The 22,142-nt window shown below is 38.3% G+C and overlaps 1 protein-coding gene across 9 annotated transcripts in view; it reads left to right on the top strand.

Moving 5' to 3' along the window:
* The window catches only part of LOC128688900 (activin receptor type-2A), a 98,515-nt gene that overhangs the window by 37,849 nt on the left and 38,524 nt on the right, over positions 1-22,142 (top strand). For all 9 annotated transcript variants that reach the window (XR_008407087.2, XR_011392066.1, XM_070085470.1 and 6 more), the window contains 3 exons: positions 10,195-10,368; positions 12,532-12,699; positions 15,899-16,138. Coding sequence is in view for 7 of the 9 variants with exons in the window: in XM_070085470.1 (XP_069941571.1) it covers positions 10,195-10,368; positions 12,532-12,699; positions 15,899-16,138 (582 nt within the window). In the remaining 2 variants the exon portion in view is untranslated. The remainder of the gene's footprint in view (positions 1-10,194; positions 10,369-12,531; positions 12,700-15,898; positions 16,139-22,142) is intronic.

The raw sequence follows: 22,142 nt of genomic DNA, 5'->3' as shown, positions 1-22,142 counted from the left end.
CTTCTTATAACACTTCTGCTTTGTAAAAACCTCTCATAAGCTACCTTTTTCTCTTTTATCACACCCTTTACTTCATCATTCCACCAATCACTCCTCTTTCCTCCTGCCCCCACCCTCCTATAACCACAAACTTCTGCCCCACATTCTAATACTGCATTTTTAAAACTATTCCAACCCTCTTCAACCCCCCCACTACTCATCTTTGCACTAGCCCACCTTTCTGCCAATAGTCGCTTATATCTCACACGAACTTCCTCCTCCCTTAGTTTATACACTTTCACCTCCCTCTTACTTGTTGTTGCCACCTTCCTCTTTTTCCCATCTACCTCTTACTCTAACTGTAGCTACAACTAAATAATGATCCGATATATCATTTGCCCCTCTATAAACATGTACATCCTGGAGCCTACCCATCAACCTTTTATCCACCAATACATAATCTAATAAACTACTTTCATTACGTGCTACATCATACCTTGTATATTTATTTATCCTCTTTTTCATAAAATATGTATTACTTATTACCAAATCTCTTTCTACACATAGCTCAATTAAAGGCTCCCCATTTACATTTACCCCTGGCACCCCAAATTTACCTACTACTCCCTCCATAACATTTTTACCCACTTTAGCATTGAAATCCCTAACCACCATTACTCTCACACTTGATTCAAAACTCCCTACGCATTCACTCAACATTTCCCAAAATCTCTCTCTCTCCTCTACACTTCTCTCTTCTCCAGGTGCATACACGCTTATTATAACCCACTTTTCACATCCAATCTTTATTTTACTCCACATAATCCTTGAATTTATTGACTATTGACTATAGTAAATCGAATGGAAGAAGTAGAGAAGATAAATAGTGTGTTTGTTGGTATCCCCTTCCAGGAAACACTATTCCCCTTTCATTCACATACAGGTATAGAAAAATTAACATGTACAGATTACTAAGATGTATGTTGCGTGTGAACTGTGATGGTATTTTCTGAATAGTAGAGGGTACGTCAAATAGAACAAAAGGAACACGTGAAAGACTTGAGAATAATTATGTCAGCTGACCTTTCATTCAAAGAATCCAATAAGATGAAGGTCATGAGGATGACTGGGTGGGTAATGAGAATCTTCAAAACAAGGGAAATTATGTCACTGGTTACACTTTTCAAATCGCTCTTGCTCTCGCATTTGGAATATTGCTCAGTGTTGACGGCCCTGTTCAGGGCAGGAGAAATATCAGAGCTGGAACAAATTTAGAGATCGTTTACAGCCTGCATAGAACCAACAAAGCATTTAAATTACTGGGAATGCCTTAAAGTCTTAAATATGTACTCACTAGAGAGGAGGAGAGAGAGATCCATGATAATATCTACTCGGAAAGTACTTAAGGGCCCTGTCCCAAATCTTCATACTGCCATAACAACATAAAAGATATATGGGAAATATGGGAGGAAATGCAAAATAAACCTAGTGAAAAGCAGGGATAAAGTGGGCACAATAAGGGGATACTGTATCAACATCAGTGGTCCCAGATTATTCAACATCTTACCAGAGGATATCAGAAGCACTGCTGGGATAAGTTTAGAAGTCTTCAAGAGGAAACTAGACAAGTATCTTCACCAGGTGCTAGATCAACCAGGCTGTGATGGATATGTGGGGCAGCAGACCTCTAGCGGCAACAGTCTGGTTGACCAGGAACTCATCGAAAGGTAAAGAGTAGTAATTGTTGGGGGTGTGGTGGTGGTGCTGGTGGTGTTCATGTGGCATCTCAGTATTGCCACCAGTAACACTGCCTACTGCCTACCTTATGGATAAAAGACTGCTGTAAACTTCTCCCTCTCCCATCCATTCATCATCAAAGAAAGTTGTAAAGTTGACTCAGGATGCGGGTGTGTAGTAGTACTACTGAGGACGCCAGAATGAGTTTTAGAGGCAGAGGGAGGATATCAGAAGGATGTTTTCGGGGATCAGCACGCTTGTGGCTTGGTCCCAGACTAGGTCAGGCAGAGAGGGTAAATACAGTATTGCATTTGTTAATATAGGTGCTAGTATGTATATGCTATTTTATTTCTGGAAGAAGAGCAGGTAAGGATGAATTTGACAATATTCATGACGTACATCCCCTGAGTTAAACTCAGAAAGGTAAAGTCACTACAAAATAAGAACATAAGACAGGAGGAGTGCTGCAGCAGGCCTACTGGCCCATGCTAGGCAGGCCCAACTCACACCCAGCTAATCATGTTGTTCTCTAACCTATTCTTAAAGCTGTTCAAGGTGTTTACTTCAGTGGCACTACCTGAGAGATTGCTCCATTCATCCACAACTCCATTAACAAACCAGTGCTTTCCTATATCCTTTTTAAATCAAAATTTTCTGAACTTGAACCCTATACAGTGGAACCTCTACTTGCGAGCGTGTCCACATGCGAGTTTTTCCAAATACGAGCAGTTGATGGGTCGATTTTTTGCTTCCATACGCGAGCAAAATTTCCACAAGCGAGCAGACCTCAAGGTAGGTTCCTTGACACTGGTGAGGGGCTCTTGCTTTTGATCTCAGGAATTGTATCTCATTTGTTTGTTGGACTATCTTATTGAAACTTGGGCAATGTATGATGGAAAGATGCTTCTTAACGTACACCAAAAATGAAAGAAATCTAAGCATAAATAATGGCGTTCACTTCTCAGCAATTAGACACCCCTTAGTGGTAATTTTGAATGGTTTTTATGGTTGTATTCTCGTTTTTTTGGTCTCATTTGATAGAATGGAAGATATATTACAGAAATAGATATGATTTTGATTGCTTTCATGACGAAAAGTACCTTGAAATAGAGCTCAGCCTAGGAGAAATGGTCCATTGCTTGGCTGTTTCAGTGTAAACAAATGATGTCACAGTAAATCTTATATTTTTTGTGTGAATAAAAATTGGCAAGAGGCATGGAGTTAAAAGATAAAGAATCACACATAAAGTGGGAGTTGTCACAGTTGCTCTTTGCTGATGACACTGTGCTCTTGGGAGATTCTGAAGAGAAGTTGCAGAGATTGGTGGATGAATTTGGTAGGGTGTGCAAAAGAAGAAAATTGAAAGTGAATACAGGAAAGAGTAAGGTCATGAGGATAACAAAAAGATTAGGTGATGAAAGATTGGATATCAGATTGGAGGGAGAGAGTATGGAGGAGGTGAATGTATTCAGATATTTGGGAGTGGACATGTCAGTGGATGGGTCTATGAAAGATGAGGTAAATCATAGAATTGATGAGGGGAAAAGGGTGAGTGGTGCACTTAGGAGTCTGTGGAGACAAAGAACTTTGTCCTTGGAGGCAAAGAGGGGAATGTATGAGAGTATAGTTTTACCAACGCTCTTATATGGGTGTGAAGCATGGGTGATGAATGTTGCAGCGAGGAGAAGGCTGGAGGCAGTGGAGATGTCATGTCTGAGAGCAATGTGTGGTGTGAATATAATGCAGAGAATTCGTAGTTTGGAAGTTAGGAGGAGGTGCGGGATTACCAAAACTGTTGTCCAGAGGGCTGAGGAAGGGTTGTTGAGGTGGTTCGGACATGTGGAGAGAATGGAGCGAAACAGAATAACTTCAAGAGTGTATCAGTCTGTAGTGGAAGGAAGGCGGGGTAGGGGTCGGCCTAGGAAAGGTTGGAGGGAGGGGGTAAAGGAGGTTTTGTGTGCGAGGGGCTTGGACTTCCAGCAGGCATGCGTGAGTGTGTTTGATAGGAGTGAATGGAGACAAATGGTTTTTAATACTTGACGTGCTGTTGGAGTGTGAGCAAAGTAACATTTATGAAGGGGTCCAGGGAAACCGGCAGGCCGGACTTGAGTCCTGGAGATGGGAAGTACAGTGCCTGCACTCTGAAGGAGGGGTGTTAATGTTGCAGTTTAAAAACTGTAGTGTAAAGCACCCTTCTGGCAAGACAGTGGAGTGAATGATGGTGAAAGTTTTTCTTTTTCGGGCCACCCTGCCTTGGTGGGAATCGGCCAGTGTGATAATAAAAAAATAAAAAATAATAATTGTAGGTAGTAGGTTGGTAGACAGCAACCGCCCAGGGAGGTACTACCGTCCTGCCAAGTGAGTGTAAAACGAAATCCTGTAATTGTTTTACATGATGGTAGGATTGCTGGTGTCCTTTTTTCTGTCTCATAAACATTCAAGATTTCAGGTATGTCTTACTACTTTTACTTACACTTAGGTCACACTACACATACATGTACAAGCGTATATATACACACATACCCCTCTGGGTTTTCTGCTATTTTCTTTCTAGTTCTTGTTTATTTCCTCTTATCTCCATGGGGAAGTGGAACAGAATTCTTCCTCCGTAAGCCATGCGTGTTGTAAGAGGCGACTAAAATGCCGGGAGCAAGGGGCTAGTAACCCCTTCTGTATAAATTACTAAATTTAAAAAAGAGAAACTTTTGTTTTTCTTTTTGGGCCACCCTGCCTCAGTGGGATATGGCCAGTTTGTTGGAAAAAAAAATAATAATAATAATAATAATAATGAAAGAAATCTAAGCATAAATAATGGAGTTCACTTCTCAGCAATTAGCCACCCCTTAGTGGTATTTTCGTATGGTTTTTATGGTTGTATTCTCGTTTTTTGGTCTCATTTAATAGAATGGAAGATATATTACAGAAATAGATATGATTTTGATTGCTTTCATGACAAAAAGTGCCTTGAAATTGAGCTCAACCTAGGAGAAATGGTCCATTGCTTGGCTGTTTCAGCATAAACAAATGATGTCACTGTCCATTCCAATATGCAGTCGTGAATGGGTTGACATATTTATACAATTATTGCAATAAGGAATAACAGTAAATCTTATATTTTTTGTGTGAATAAAAATTACAAATAATTTATATAATAATAATAATAATAATAATAATGATAATAATAATAATATGTATAATAATAATATGAATAATAACAATATGTATAGTAATAATAATAATAATAATAATAGTATACAATAATAATAATAAAATAAATATATGTATAATAATAATACATATACAGTGGACCCTCGGCCAACGATGGCATCGCATAACGTTAAATTTGCCTAACGATACATTTTAACGCTAACATTTTGCCTTGGCAAACGCTAAAAAGCTCGCCTAACGATATTCGTTCTCGAGTACCAATTAATATCGTTAGGTGAGGATCCACTGTATAATAATAATGTACTACATATAATAATTATAATAATAGACAGCTTCAAAAGGCCGTCACTAGATGACAGTGTTTACCACAACAAAGAGGGAGCGGTTGTGGCCGCCTCCACCTGTTACATAATGACATACAGTGGACCCCCGCTTAACGATCACCTCCCAATGCGACCAATTATGTAAGTGTATTTATGTAAGTGCGTTTGTACGTGTATGTTTGGGGGTCTGAGATGGACTAATCTACTTCACAATATTCCTTATGGGAACAAATTCGGTCAGTACTGGCACCTGAACATACTTCTGGAATGAAAAAATATCGTTAACCGGGGGTCCACTGTATTTTATTCATTCTAGAGTATATATCGTGTTTCTATGTTATTTATATTGTCTGTTATGTCATATTAGATGAACTGTGATATATAAATAAGCCGTATAGATGATATTAGCGAAATTATTCATGAAGAATTTTGCCCGGTGTCCAGACAAACTCTTGTCCACCACCGACTCTGCCCATACCACTACATGAATGACATATTTTATTCATTCTAGAGTATATATCATGTTTCTATGTTATTCATATTGTTTGTTATGTCAAACTAGATGAACTGTGATAGATAAATAAGCAGTATAGATGATATTAGCAAAATTATTCATGAAGTATTTTGCCCGGTGTCCAGACAAACTCTCGTCCACCGCCGACACCGCCCATACCACTATATGAATGACATATTTTATTCATTTTAGAGTACATATAGGTTTCTATGTTATTTATATTGTTTATGTCATATTAGATGAAGTGAGATAGATAAATAAGCCGTAGAGTTGATATTTGCGAAATTACTGAAGTACAGAATTCCACTGGCATAGATTAATTGCATTTCAATTAATTTAAATGAGGAAAATTGACTCTGCAAATGAGAAAATCCGGTTGCGAGCAAGGCATGGAACAGATTAAACTCGCAAGTAGAGGTTCCACTGTACTGTAAGTCCTGTGTTGCAGATATTTTTAGTACATTGTTTATATCCACTTTATTCCTGTCTTCCATTTATACACCTCATTCATATCTCCCCTAATTCTACACCTTTCTAGAGTGCAGATTCAGTGCCCTCAGTATATCCTCATAGGAAAGATTTCTGATACATGGGATCGACTTTATCATCCTTCTCTGTGTTTTCCTGCGTATTTATGCCCATTATGTAATATGGTGACCAGAACTGTACAGTGTAGTCTTAATGAGACCTTACCAAGGATATGTAAAGTTGAAGTATAACCTGAGGACTCCTATTATTTATTCTTCTTGATATGAAGCCAAGAATTCTATTAACTTTATTGCAAACACTTACGAACTGTTTTCTTGGTTTTAGATTACTGCTAACCAGAATTCCGAAATCTTTTTTGCATTCAGGATAATTGAGATCTACATTATTCATTTTATAAGTGCCATGGTTATTCTCTTTCCTCGGGCTTAGAACCTTACATTTGTCTACGTTAAACTGCATCTGCCACTTCTCCGACCACTGCTTCAACCTATCTAGATTTTCGTGTAATGCTTGAGTGTCTTCATCAGAGTTAATTTGACAGCTTATTGTGTCATCAGCAAAATTGCTTATGTCTTGTACTGTACTCTGGGGAATAGATAAAATAGACAAAGTTCTTGAATGTACAGCACCAGGGTGTAACTCTCGAGCATAAAGCAAAACTCGTGATGGTTCAAAAGCACATGCAGACTTATGTTTTATAAGGAAAGACTGTCTCTAGAAAAATGAAGTACGAGTTGATTTTGATAGACATAGAAAATACACTACTATAGGGCATGGACAAGGATAAGTTTTACCACAAGGCAAACAAGAACGAGAGGACATACATGGTAACTACACATACTCAAATGAACCACAGGGATTTGTAAAGTACTTTTTCAAGATAACGTTGGAAGTAGAATAATCTGGGCAATGAATGATACAGTGCAAGTTAACTCCATAAAAGATCTCAAAAGACAAAGTTATTTCATGGCACTGAGTGAAAGTTAAGAGTTGATCATCATTTTATAATAATTACACAAGTACAATGCATGTGACTGCATTAAAAATGATTACATAAAATTTTGGATCTTGGGACACGATTTGAAAGGGGGATGAGGATACAGTACAGTAGGGCCCTGCTTTACGGTGTTTCGCTTTACGGCGTTCCGCTAATACAGTCATTTCAAATTATGACCAAAACTCTCTATACGGCTCCCCCCACCTGACTTTTTAATACGGTCATCGCGCCCCACCCTGTTTGTTTGCATTCTATGTGAGATCTGATAATTAAACTTATGTATACCTGTACCTAAATAAACTTACATACTGTGCTGGCATGCAGGTACACATTAAAATCAGTGTCTTATGTCTCGAGACGTAATATTTGTAATGATAATGATAATCACCGAGTCTCATTACATGTCGTATATTACGTTAATATACATATTTTCATTAATCCATCTATGATATTTTTTCAAAATTATATAATCAACACAATGCATAACATATAAAGATGATAAATACACCCCACAGTAGAATAAATAAACATAAATATGAGATGTGGTAGCAGACGACTTGCACAACTGACGGCATTTTATAAATGATAATAATAATAATCACTGAGTCTCGTTAATCCTTTGAGGGTTTCAGCTGTACTAGTACGGCTTACGACCCAGGGTTTTTGACGTACTAGTACACCTAAATTCTAGCGCCCTCAAATCTAGTGGGAGAAAGCTGGTAGGCCTACATATGAAAGAATGGGTCTATGTGGTCAGTGTGCACAGTAAAAAAAAATCTTGTAGCATACAGTGCATAATGAGAAAAAAAAAACTTTGACCGTTTTTTTTTTTAATAAAACAGCGACTTTGCACTGTATTTTCGTATGGTATTTATTGTTGTATTCTAGTTTTCTTGGTCTTATTTTATAGAATGGAAGACATATTACAGAAATTGAGATGATTTTGACTGGTTTTACAATGAAAAGTACCTTGAAATTGAGCTCAAAGTAGCAGAAATGTTCGATTTTTACCGAAGTTCAAAAGTAAAGAAATCATGCCAAGCGTCCAATACACGTCAACTGGTGAGTCTAATATTCTTTCGCAAGTGCGCCAATATTATTTATACCATTTTTTACACTAATGCAGTAGTCTGCATAACAGTAAATCTTCTATTTTTTGTGAGAATAAAAATTCAAAGTGGAAAGCAAAAGAATGTAAGAGGGGCCTTGAGACGTGACTAATGAACAAAGGAAATGTCATTTTAGTGCCAGGAATGTCTTTCTTGTTTATTCTGGACCCTATTCGGAAATTGGCATCTTTTGAAATTTGTGTGAAATTGGCAAAATTGCTAAATTCTGACCACTGTACTGGATAGTTGAAATTGGTAAATGGGTGGTTTCTTGCACTCATTCAATAGAAAAAATGTTGTTCTAGCGAAATATTCATGTTTTTTGTCGACTAGTACAGTGGAATTGGCTGAAAATGGGGCTCGATGTGGGCAAAATCGCTGATGCGTAAACATCGCCAAGACCGCTAACTTCGCGAGAGCATAATTCCATAAGTTTTCCATCAAATTTCATACTTTTGGTGTCATTATGATCGAGAAAAGATTCTCTATCTTTTCATAAGAAAAAATTATCTTTTTTTTTTAATTTGGCCGACCCTGAGAACGAGTCTCGGAGAGGGCCTGTCGACCCTCAAAGGGTTAAATGTCATATATTACGTTAATATACACATTTCCATTAATCCATCCATGATATTTTTTTCAAAATTATATAATAAACACGATTCGTAACATATAAAGATGATAAATACACCCCACAATAGAATAAATAAACATAAATATGAGATGTGGGAGCCATACTTTTACAAGTGACGGCAAGAATAACATTTTCTCTAGTCCAACATCAGAGAAAATGTGTTACTGGGGGTAACTGTAGAAAATTATTCCTTTCGTATGTATGTAAGTTTATTCAGGTATACACAAACACGGTTACATAGATTATCATACATAACATCATATGTGTAGAGAACCCAGAATAACCCAAAAAAGTCAGACAGTGACTTGTTTCCATTGCCTTCACTCAGAGCGTTATTTCTTCTAAAAATGGTGTTGCATGAGAATGGGAGTGTTGTTCTTTATTTATTCTACCGTATCAATGTAGAGACAACTTGTACACAATGCAACTTGTACACAAACTAGACGTGTACACTTTGTTTACAAAACTTACGTTCGCCTGGTTTGTTTACATAACTCTGCGCCTGTCCTCTCTCATGTACTCATTCTCTCTCTCTCTTTTATTCATTTTATCTAGTTTACTCATCTCTGACCCTACATTAAGACTACAAATATTTTAAGGTAAGTAATGAATGAAATGTATATGCATTTTATTGCTCTGGGATGCTTAAATATCATAGAATAGTATGTGTGGGTGGGGTGGCCTGGTATGGTAGCCTGGCTTTCTACCATACATATCACACTTGATTGCTCACAATAAATACGTACTACTTATCTCACTCTAGATTAAGACTACAAATATTTTAAGGTAAGCAATGAGTGAACTGTATATGCATTTTATCGCTCTGGGATGCTTAAATGTAATAGAATATTATGTGTAGGTGGGGGTGGCCTGGTTTGGTAGACGGCTGACTACCATACATACCACACTTGATTTCTTACAATAAATACTACTTGTCTCACCCTAGATTAGGACTCCAAATATTTTAAGGTAAGTAATGAGTGCACTATATGTGTATTTTACTTTTTTATTGTTTTTTGATGCCTAGTTCTATTGCTAACTTAATATATGTTACTGTAAACTTGTTATCTAGTATTTGTATGCATTTATAAGGGGAAAAGAGGGGTGTTCCACTTTATGGCGATTTCCGCTTTATGGCGGTTGCCTGGAACCTAACCCGCAATATAAGTGGGGCCCTCCTGTACCTATTTTGACTTTCCTTAGCAATTATTTCTTTTGCTATCCAGTTGAAAGTTACCATATTTCAGGCTAACTTCATGGAGTTGCCAAGAGTGGAAACAGCAGCACTAGTTCCTCCATCACCACCAATGGGCATACGCCCTATACAGCTACGGGAGATTAAGGCACGTGGAAGATTCGGTGCAGTTTGGAAAGCTAATCTCTTTACAGATGTCGTTGCAGTCAAAATTTTTCCAATCCAGGTAAGGAATATCACTATTTTTACTAATTATACAATAATGTTTAGTTTTTTATTTCATAAATTAATTATTTTATATTCAGCACTGAAGTGAGTTTTGCATAAGCATTACTTGCATGAGTCCATCCTGATGTTTCATAGCTTCTAGCAACTGTTTTCTTTTTTTTTTTTCAATTAGTCCCTTATCCATGTTAACCCTTTGAGGGTCTGTCCCGTAGTTCTATGCCTTGTCCACAGGGTCCAAGAACTTAAAAAAAATTTTTTTTTATTTTTTCTTATGAAATGGTAGAGAATCTTTTTCTGAAGGTAAAAAAATGAAAAGTATGAAATTTGATGGAAAATTGATGAAATTACACTAATGATAATTTTGCTGCGTCAGCGATATTTATGCATCGGCGATTTTGCCCACTTTGACTTCTATTTTAGGCAAATTACGTTATTACAGTCGACCAAATTCTTAGCCATTTTGCTAGTATCACTTCTATTTTATTGATTGAGCACAAGAAACTGCCCAGTTGTCTATATCAACTACCCAATAAAGTGATCAGAAATTTGGCCAATTTCACACAAAGTTTAAAATATTCCAATTTCAAAATAGGGTCCAGAATAAATGGTACAGGTATTCCTGGCACTAAAATAACATTTCCTCCGTTTATTAATTATGTTTCCAGGCTTTACCCATGAATTCCATTTTTATTTTTTTCATATAAATGATTTTTATTCATACCAAAAAATATCAGATTTACTGTTATGCAGTATTGAAATAATATCACTGCATTTGTGAATGTACATTAGACCCCCAGCTGACGTGTATTGGGCATGTGATGTGATTTGTTTCCTCTTGAACATCAGCAAAGATCGAACATTTTGGCTACTTTGAGCTCAATTTCAAGCTATTTTGAGTATTAAAACCAATCAAAATCATCTCCATTTCTGTAAAATATCTTCCATTCTATCAAATGAAACCAAGAAACCGTGAATACAACCATAAAAACAATACGAAAATACACCGCAAAGTTGCTGTTTTACCAAAAACACGATCACAGTTTTTTCTCATTGTGCACTGCGTCGTGCAGGACTTGTTTTATATGGTGCACACTTAGCACATAGATGCATTCTCATATCTGGGCCCAAATTTACTGCTCACAGCTTATCTGAGTGAGCTGAGCTTATGACATAGTTTTACGGCTTGGACCCTGGCTTCTGAGCCTTAGAACTACAGGGTGGACCTTCAGAGGGTTAATACTTTTGCCTTTATTATAGTTTGCTTTTCCAGTGTACACAGTGACTGCTTGCCAGCTTTGCTAGCTTGGAATTCATTCCTTGCTCTCATCTGTTCATTAAAATATTGCTTTAGTTATGAATTTTAGATTAAATCCACTCATTCCTCCCTTCCACTGGACATTTGTGAGTAATATATGTGCTCTTAGAAGATAGCTAGATGGTGAGTGACAGTGAATGGTGAGTCACCCAACCTGGCAGGAAAATTACAATTTTTTTTTTTTTGCGACACTAGCCATCTCGTACCAAAGCAGGGTGACATGAAAAAGAATAACTTTCACTATCATTCACACTCATTGTCTTGCCAGAGGCTTGTAGATATGACAGTTCAGATGTCCCTTCAAACAGCAGGTATCCCAAGCCCCTCCTTTAGAGTGCAGGCACTGTACTTTCCACCTCCAGGACTCAAGTGCAGCTAACCAGTTTCCGTAAATCCCTTCACAAATTATTAACTTACACTCCAGTGTATTTTTCTTTTATAAAACTTTTTAAACCTTTAATATATTTTCCATTTGCTCACAGTGGGTGCAGTATGAATTATTTCTCTGTGCTTAAATATTAAAATTAGGAAAGTGCTTCAGAGATACTTGGATAAATCTAATTGATTTAAAATAAGAAATTTGTGTATATGTGATGTAAGATTGTTTACATTTTTTGTGGAAATAAATGGTATAAAATACCGACACAATGGCAATATAAACACAAATGCAGTATAATGTGATCCTTTATTGACTACGTTTCGCCCACTGTGTGGGCGAAACGTAGTCAATAAAGGATCACATTATACTGCATTTGTGTTTATATTTACATTTTTTGTAATTTTTAGAGAATTGTCCTCTGGATCTAATGTTATGTATTTAAATTTCTGTCTTCCATTTTTTCATAGGACAAGCAGTCTTGGTTAGTAGAAAAAGAAGTTTACTCTCTCCCTCAAATGTCCCATGAAAATGTGCTGCAGTTCATTGGGGCAGAGAAACATGGGGATAATCTTCAATCAGAATTTTGGCTTATTACTGCTTATCATGAACGAGGCTCTCTGTGTGACTACCTCAAGGTGAGTAGCTAAATGCTATTTACAACGTGTAACATTACTTTTGATTAATAAAAATTGTAGTCATTGTAATGGATAATTATATTAAGAAATCTGCATACCTAGCACCTTAATTTAAATTTTTATTAATAAATCTGCATACCAAGCAACTTATTTTTTTACTGGATGAGTGAAAGTTTAAATACTGCAAATTTTGTAGTATGGTAAAGTGGTGTACAGTACTGAATATGATTTTTGTACTTAAGGAGAAACCCTTAGTGTAACAACTCCCATTAACTTATTAAGGAACAGGGAAAATTTAAAAAAAAGTATAGTAAACAGAATATAATAGTTATTGCTGCAGTTTTTGTGACATTTAAAAAAAGCTGAATGCAGTAGTAGGGCTAATATTTTTATTGAGTTAGAGCTAAAAAAGGAGTAGCAATAATGTTGAAGGATAAGCTATGGCAGGAAAAGAGGGACTATAAATGTATTAATTCAAGGATTATGTGGTGTAAAATATAGGTTGGATGTGAAAAGTGGGTTATAGTAAGCATATATGCACCTAGAGAAGAGAGAAGTGTAGAAGAGAGAGAGAGATTTGGGGAAATGTTGAGTGAATGTGTGGGGAGTTTTCAACCAAGTGTGAGAGTACTTGTGGTTGGGGATTTCAATGCTTAAGTGGGTAAAAATGTTGTGGAGGGAGTAGTAGGTAAATTTGGGGTGCCAGGGGTAAATGAAAATGCAGAGCCTTTAATTGAGCTATGTGTAGAAAGAGGTTTGGTAATAAGTAATACATATTTTATGAAAAAGAGAATAAATAAATATACAAGGTAAGATATAGCACGTAATGAAAGTAGTTTGTTAGATTATGTATTGGTGGATAAAAGGTTGATTGATAGGCTCCAGGAAGTACACATTTATAGAGGGGCAACGATATATCGGATCATTATATAGTTGTAGCTACAGTTAGAGTAAGAGGTAGATAGGACAAGAGGAAAATGGCAACAGCAAATAAGAGGGAGGTGAAAGTGTATAAACTAAGGGAGGAGGAAGTTTGGGTGAGATATAAGCAACTATTGGCAGAAAGGTGGGCTGGTGCAAGTATGAGTAGTGGGAGGGTTGAAGAGGGTTGGAATAGTTTTAAAAATGCAGTATTAGAATGTGGGGCAGGAGTTTGTGGTTATAGGAGGGTGGGGGCAGGAGGAAAGAGGAGTGATTGGTGGAATGATGAAGTGAAGGGTGTGATAAAAGATAAAAAGGTAGCTTTTGAGAGGTTTTTACAAAGCAGAAGTGTTATAAGAAGAGCAGAGTGTATGGAGAGTAAAAGAAAGGTGAAGAGAGTGGTGAGAGAGTGCAAAAGGAGAGTAGATGATAGGGTGGTAGAGGCACTCAAGAAATTTTAATGAAAATAAGAAAAAAATTTGGAGTGAGTTAAACAAGTTAAGAAAGCCTTGGGAACGAATGGATTTGTCAGTTAAAAATAGAGTAGGGGAGTTAGTAGATGGGGAGATGGAGGTACTGGGTAGATGGCGAAAATATTTTGAGGAACTTTTAAACGTTGACGAAGAAAGGGAGGTGGTAATTTCATGCACTGACCAGGGAGGTATACCATCTTTTACGAGTGAAGAAGAACAGGATGTGAGTGTGGAGGAGGCTCGTGAGGCATTACGTAGAATGAAAGGGGGTAAAGCAGCTGGAACTTACGGGATCATGACAGAAATGTTAAAAGCGGGGGGGGGGGGGGGGGGGGGGGGGGGGTTATAGGGTTGGAGTGGTTGGCATTTTTGTTTAATAAATGTCTAAGGGCAATGTGTGGTGTAAATGGTATACAGAAAATTCAGAGTGTGGAAATTGGGAGATGGTGTGGAGTTAATAAAAGTATTAGTCAGAGGGCTGAAGAAGGGTTGTTAAGGTGTTTTGGTCATTTAGAGAGAATGGATCAAAGTAGAATGACATGGAGTGTGTATAAATCTGTAGGGGAAGCAAGGCAGGGTAGGGGTCGTCCTCAAAATGGTTGGAGGGAGGGGGTAAAGGAGGTTTTGTGGGTGAGGGGCTTGGACTTCCAGCAAGTGTGCATGAGCGTGTTAGATAGGAGTGAATGGAGACAAATGGTATTTGGGACCTGACGAGCTGTTGGAGTGTGAGCAAGGTAATATTTAGTGAAGGGATTCGGGGAAACCGGTTATTTTTATATAGCCAGACTTGAGTCCTGGAAATGGGAAGTACAATGCCGGCAATTTAAAGGAGGGGTTTGGGATAATGGCAGTTTGGAGGGATATGTTGTGTATCTTTATACGCATATGCTTTTAAACTGTTGTATTATGAGCACCTCTGCAAAAACAGTGATTATGTGTGAGTGAGGTGAAAGTGTTGAATGATGATGAAAGTATATTCTTTTTGGGGATTTTCTTTCTTTTTGGGTCACCCTGCCTTGGTGGGAGACAGCCGACTTGTTAAAAAAAAAAACTGTATTTAGATATGTAAGTGAATATGGTACAGTAGTCCCTGGGGAAACTTGACTTTAGGCCTGGTTATAACACCTTTGTGCTCAATCACTGTCTTGCCAGAAGGGCGCCAACATCACAGTTCAGATGACCTTCCAAACCGTAACATCCCCACCCCTCCTGCATAGTGCATGCTAGGTGCTTTCCACCTCCTGTACTCAGGTCCGGCTAACCAGTTTTCCCTGGATCCCTTTATAAATGTTACTTTGTTCACTCTCCAACAGCAGGTCAAATTATTAAAACCTCTTTCTTCCACTCACTCCTATGTAACACACTTTTACAAGCCTGTGGGATGTCCAAGTTCCTAGCACTCGAAACCTCCTTCGCCTCCTCCCTCCAACCTTTCCTAGTACAACCCTTCACCCTCCTTCCCTCCACCCCAGATTTATACACTCTCCTAGTCATCATGTTTTTCCTTCAACCACTCTAAATGTTCAAACCGCTTCAAGAATCCTTCCTCAGCCCTCTGAATAATACTTTTGGTGACTACACATCTGATCTTCAAATTGAACTGTAGTGTAGGCACACCTCTGGCAAGAGATTGTTGGAGTAAGTGATGAAAGTTTTTTTTTTTGGGGGGGGGGGGGGATCACCCTGCCTTGGTGGGAAACAACTGATGTGTTTATTAGTCTGTTGTTATAAATATATATACTGTGGTATTTTAATATTCATAATTGATGATATATCTACTTTAAATTTTGTGTTTTATATTTCAGGCAAACTTAGTAACTTGGAATGAACTGTGTAAAATTGGCGAGTCAATGGCACGGGGTCTAATGTATGTGCATGAAGAGCAGCCGGCAACTAAATGTGAAGCTCTTAAACCCTCAATTGCCCATCGAGATTTCAAAAGCAAAAATGTTTTGCTTAAAGCAGATTTGTCTGCCTGCATTGCTGATTTTGGCCTAGCTTTGGTCTTCCACCCTGGACAGTCAGCTGGTGATACGCATGGGCAGGTAGGAGAAAATACACAGTGTCATCATAAAATTCAAATTTCTTGGCATACTGTTGTTAATTTATTGTGTTCTGTATTTTTGTATGCATTTAGTGTCTTTCTATACATCTTTAACCCTTAAACTGCCCAAATGTAGATCTACATTTGTTCTGCTAGTGCTCCAAACGTAGATCTATGTTTGTACTGCTAGTGCTCCAAACGTAGATCTTCATTTTATTTTTCCTGCCTCCAAATTTGGCACGATTGGCCTGAGATGCCTGGTCAGTATAGAATGGGTCTTAACGCATGGTGTGCACTTAGTATCTTCTGGGAGCACCAGCTAGAGCAAATAGCGTGGCAAACACCAGGGATTCACTGATGTCATGTTGTATTAACACTCCCCTTTTAAGAGGAGAGTGATGTTGACCCAGAGTTTGGTAGCTTTGAGATGGATGTGGCCACAAGTGGTCAAGGAAATATCTAAAACCTCGATAATAACCCATGTGCAACATCCTTTCATTTCTGATACCACTGGTAGTGGCATCCTGCCAGAATGTCCTATAACCTATGCCCTAAGTAAAGAGAAATGATCCTGGAATGTGTAATACGTATTTGGCAGGCTGGCCGGCTGACCAACTGACTGACTTTGGCTCTCTGTCTGTATCTGTCTTTGTTTATATCTCTGTCTCTGTCTCTCATAAGTACACAAGTACAGTTATTACACATAGTGTAAATTACCTAGGATAACCCAAAAATTTCAGGCAAAGTGCTATACAGTGCTTGTAGATCTAAGGCATAATAAGCATGACTGGTAAGTAATACACATTTTCACTTGATCAGGAATCAGACATGACGACTCTGCATTGTGTGTAATACCTGTTGGATTGCGAGCTGCTCCCTGAGACAGAGAGACAAGCAGACGGAAAGACACACACACAGGCAGACAGATAAGCAGAGCTAGGCAGACATAGACAGATAGACAGACAGACAGACATGTTTGTGTGTAACATTGAAAACAAATAAAGCTAGGGTTCCCTGGAGCAGTGCATGTTCATCAAGTGTCACTCCACTGCTGCACTGTCAGCAATTTAGTGACACTCGTCTTAACACCATTCTTCAAGGAGTTTCATATATACTCCAGTTTGTCTAAAACATTGCTGAGATCTATAAATACTTTCTATATATTTCTAGATAATAGTAAATGACCAAGGCAGGTGAAAATGTTCATATGTCAGTGTGTTTGTGACTATTTGAATATTATTTCAATACCTAATATTAGTGTCAGAACGAAGATTGGCTATGAAATCACAAGAATTACTATAAATTGCAATTATCAGAACATATGATAGAGTGAGTAGGGGAGCAGTGTGGCAGATGTTGCAAGTATATGGAATAGGTGGTAAGTTATTAAATGCTGTAAAGAGTTTTTATGAGGATATTGAGGCTCAGGTTAGGGTGTGTAGAAGAGAGGGAGACTACTTCCCGGTAAAAGTAGATCTTAGACAGGGATGTGTAATGTCACCATGGTTGTTTAATATATTTATAGATGGAGTTGTAAAAAAGTAAATGCTAGGGTGTTTGGGAGAGGGGTGGGATTAAATTATGGGGAATCAAATACAAAATGGGAGTTGACACAGTTACTTTTTGCTGATGATACTGTGCATGTGGGAGATTCTAAAGTAAAGTTGCAAAGGTTAGTGGACAAGTTTGGGAGAGAGTGTAGAGGTAGAAAGTTGAAAGAGAACATAGAAAAGAGTAAAGTGATGAGGGTATCAAATTTTTTTTTTTTTTTTTTTTTTTTCAACAAGTCGGTCGTCTCCCACCGAGGCAGGGTATCAAATGTTGTAGATAAAGAAAAATTGGATATCAAAATGGAGAGAAGGAGTATGGAAGAAGTGAATGTTTTCAGATATTTGGGAGTTGACATATCAGCAGATGGGTTTATGAAGGATGAGGTTAAACATAGAATTGATGAAGGAAAAAGGTGAGTGGTGCGTTGAGGTATATGTGGAGACTAAGAAACATTATCTATGGAGGCAAAGAAGGGAATGTATTAAAGTATAGTGGTACCAACTCTTATATGGGTGTGAAGCTGGGGTTGTAAATGCTGCAGAGAGGAGGCAGTGGAGATGTCCTGTGTAAGGGCAATGTGTGGTGTAAATATTATGCAGAGAATTCGGAGTGTGGAAACTAGAAGGTGTGGAGTTAATAAAAGTATTAGTCAGAGGGCTAAAGAGGGGTTGTTAAGGTGGTTTGGTCATTTAGAGAGAATGGATCAAAGTAGAATGACATGGAGAGCGTATAAATCTGTAGAGGAAGGAAGGCGGGGTAGGAGTTGTCCTCAAAAAGGTTGGAGGGAGAGGGTAAAGGAGGTTTTGTGGGCGAGGGGCTTGGGCTTCCAGCAAGCGCGTGTGAGCATGTTAGATAGGAGTGAATGGAGACGAATGGTATTTGGGACTTGACGAGCTATTGGAGTGTGAGCAGGGTAATATTTAGTGAAGGGATTCAGGAAAACCGGTTATTTTTATATAGCCAGACTTAAGTACTGGAAATGGGAAGTACAATGCCTGCACGTTAAAGAAGGGGTTTTGGAATATTGGCAGTTTGGAGGGATATGTTGTGTATCTTTATACGTATATGCTTCTGAACTGTTGTATTCTGGGCGCCTCTGCAAAAACAGTGCTTATGTATGAGTGAGGTAAGTGTTGAATGATGATGAAAATATTTCCTTTTTGGGGATTTTCTTTCTTTTTGGGTCACCCTGCCTTGGTGGGAGACGGCCTACTTGTTGAATTTTTTTTTTTTTTTTTTTTTTTTTTTTTTTCAACAAGTCGGCCGTCTCCCACCGAGGCAGGGTGACCCAAAAAAAAGAAAGAAAATCCCCAAAAAGAAAATACTTTCATCATCATTCAACACTTTCACCACACTCACACATTATCACTGCTTTTGCAGAGGTGCTCAGAATACAACAGTTTAGAAGCATATACGTATAGAGATACACAACATATCCCTCCAAACTGCCAATATCCCAAACCCATCCTTTAAAGTGCAGGCATTGTACTCCCATTTCCAGGACTCAAGTCCGACTATATGAAAATAACCGGTTTCCCTGAATCCCTTCACTAAATATTACCCTGCTCACACTCCAACAGATCGTCAGGTCCCAAGTATCATTCGTCTCCATTCACTCCTATCTAACACGCTCATGCACGCTTGCTGGAAGTCCAAGCCCCTCACCCACAAAACCTCCTTTACCCCCTCTTTCCAACCCTTTCGAGGACGACCCCTACCCCTCTTTCCTTCCCCTATAGATTTATATGCTTTCCATGTCATTCTACTTTGATCCATTCTCTCTAAATGACCAAACCACCTCAACAACCCCTCTTCTGCCCTCTGACTAATGCTTTTATTAACTCCACACCTTCTCCTAATTTCCACACTCCGAATTTTCTGCATAATATTTACACCACACATTGCCCTTAGACAGGACATCTCGACTGCCTCCAACCGTCTCCTCGCTGCTGCATTTACCACCCAAGCTTCACATCCATATAAGAGTGTTGGTACTACTATACTTTCATACATTCCCTTCTTTGCCTCCATAGATAACGTTTTTTGACTCCACATATACCTCAACGCACCACTCACCTTTTTTCCCTCATCAATTCTATGATTAACCTCATCCTTCATAAATCCATCCGCCGACACGTCAACTCCCAAGTATCTGAAAACATTCACTTCTTCCATACTCCTCCTCCCCAATTTGATATCCAATTTTTCTTTATCTAAATCATTTGATACCCTCATCACCTTACTCTTTTCTATGTTCACTTTCAACTTTCTACCTTTACACACATTCTCAAACTCATCCACTAACCTTTGTAATTTTTCTTTAGAATCTCCCATAAGCACAGTATCATCAGCAAAAAGTAACTGTGTCAATTCCCATTTTGAATTTGATTCCCCATAATTTAATCCCACCCCTCTCCCGAACACCCTAGCATTTACTTCTTTTACAACCCCATCTATAAATATATTAAACAACCATGGTGACATTACACATCCCTGTCTAAGACCTACTTTTACTGGGAAGTATTCTCCCTCTCTTCTACACACCCTAACCTGAGCCTCACTATCCTCATAAAAGCTCTTTACAGCATTTAGTAACTTACCACCTATTCCATATACTTGCAACATCTGCCACATTGCTCCTCTATCCACTCTATCATATGCCTTTTCTAAATCCATAAATGCAATAAAAACTTCCCTACCTTTATCTAAATACTGTTCACATATATGCTTCAATGTAAACACTTGATCTACACATCCCCTACCCACTCTGAAGCCTCCTTGCTCGTCCGCAATTCTACATTCTGTCTTACCTCTAATTCTTTCAATTATAACCCTACCGTATACTTTTCCTGGTATACTCAGTAAACTTATTCCTCTATAATTTCTACAATCTCTTTTGTCCCCTTTCCCTTTATATAAAGGGACTATACATGCTCTCCGCCAATCCCTAGGTACCTTCCCCTCTTTCATACATTTATTAAACAAAAGTACCAACCACTCCAACACTATATCCCCCCTGCTTTTAACATTTCTGTCATGATCCCATCAGTTCCAGCTGCTTTACCCCCTTTCATTTTACGTAATGCCTCACGTACCTCCACCACACTTACATTCCGCTCTTCTTCACTCCTAAAAGATGGTATACCTCCCTGGCCAATGCATGAAATTACCGCCTCCCTTTCTTCCTTAACATTTAAAAGTTCCTCAAAATATTCTCGCCATCTACCTAATACCTCCCTCTCCCCATCTACTAACTCCCCTACTCTGTTTTTAACTGACAAATCCATACTTTCCCTAGGCTTTCTTAACTTGTTTAACTCACTCCAAAATTTTTTCTTATTTTCATTAAAATTTCTTGACAGTGCCTCTCCCACTCTTTCATCTGCTCTCCTTTTGCACTCTCTCACCACTCTCTTCACCTTTCTTTTACTCTCCATATACTCTGCTCTTCTTATAACACTTCTGCTTTGTAAAAACCTCTCGTAAGCTACCTTTTTCTCTTTTATCACATATATAAATTAAAATAAAAACAAGAAAAAAGGTATATCAGCAACACTTATGCAAGCAGCAGGACTCAATGTTGCCATCAGGTGAGCATTCAGCGCCAACTTCGTGGTCTTATATCTCCGTAAGTACTGATCCTAAAATTTTTTTTTGTCTTATTACACACAGAAAATTGCCCTCTTTAATTTAAAAAAAAAAAATTTTTTTTTGCTTTTTTCAAAATATTTGGAGCGCTGGCAGTGAAAACGCAGATCTGCATTTGGACAGTTTAAGGGTTAAGTAACAAACTGGTGGAGGAAAAGAAGTGAGCCTATGAAACAGTAATATAATTTTTATTTCCAGTATTGGAAGACATTGTGGTGCATAATCATTTCTTATACAGTGGGGCCCTGACTTACAAGGTTCCAAGTTACAAAGTTTCACACTTAAGACATTGGCATTTTGGAATTCATTAATTACAAATAATGCCTCACTTCTGACACTGGGACAACTGTTATTAATGACAACAGTTTGTTGAACTATGTTTTTTTTTTTTTTTTATTAACACACTGTCCGATTCTCACCAAGGCAGGGTGGCCCGAAAAAGAAAAACTTTCACCATCATTCACTCCATCACTGTCTTGCCAGAAGGGTGCTTTACACTACAGTTTAAACTGCAATATTAACACCCCTCCTTCAGAGTGCAGGCACTGTCCTTCCCATCTCCAGGACTCAAGTCCTGCCTGCCGGTTTCCCTGAATCCCTTCATAAATGTTACTTTGCTCACACTCCAACAGCACGTCAAGTATTAAAAACCATTTGTCTCCATTCACTCCTATCAAACACGCTCACGCATGCCCGCTGGAAGTCCAAGCCCCTTGCACACAAAACCTCCTTTACCCCCTCCCTCCAACCTTTCCTAGGCCGACCCCTACCCCGCCTTTCTTCCACTACAGACTGATACACTCTTG

This window comes from Cherax quadricarinatus, chromosome 16, assembly GCF_038502225.1.
Source record: "Cherax quadricarinatus isolate ZL_2023a chromosome 16, ASM3850222v1, whole genome shotgun sequence".
Taxonomy (NCBI): Eukaryota; Metazoa; Arthropoda; class Malacostraca; order Decapoda; family Parastacidae; genus Cherax; species Cherax quadricarinatus.
Note: the sequence above shows the minus strand (reverse complement) of the source record. Positions and strands in the feature narration are given on the sequence as shown.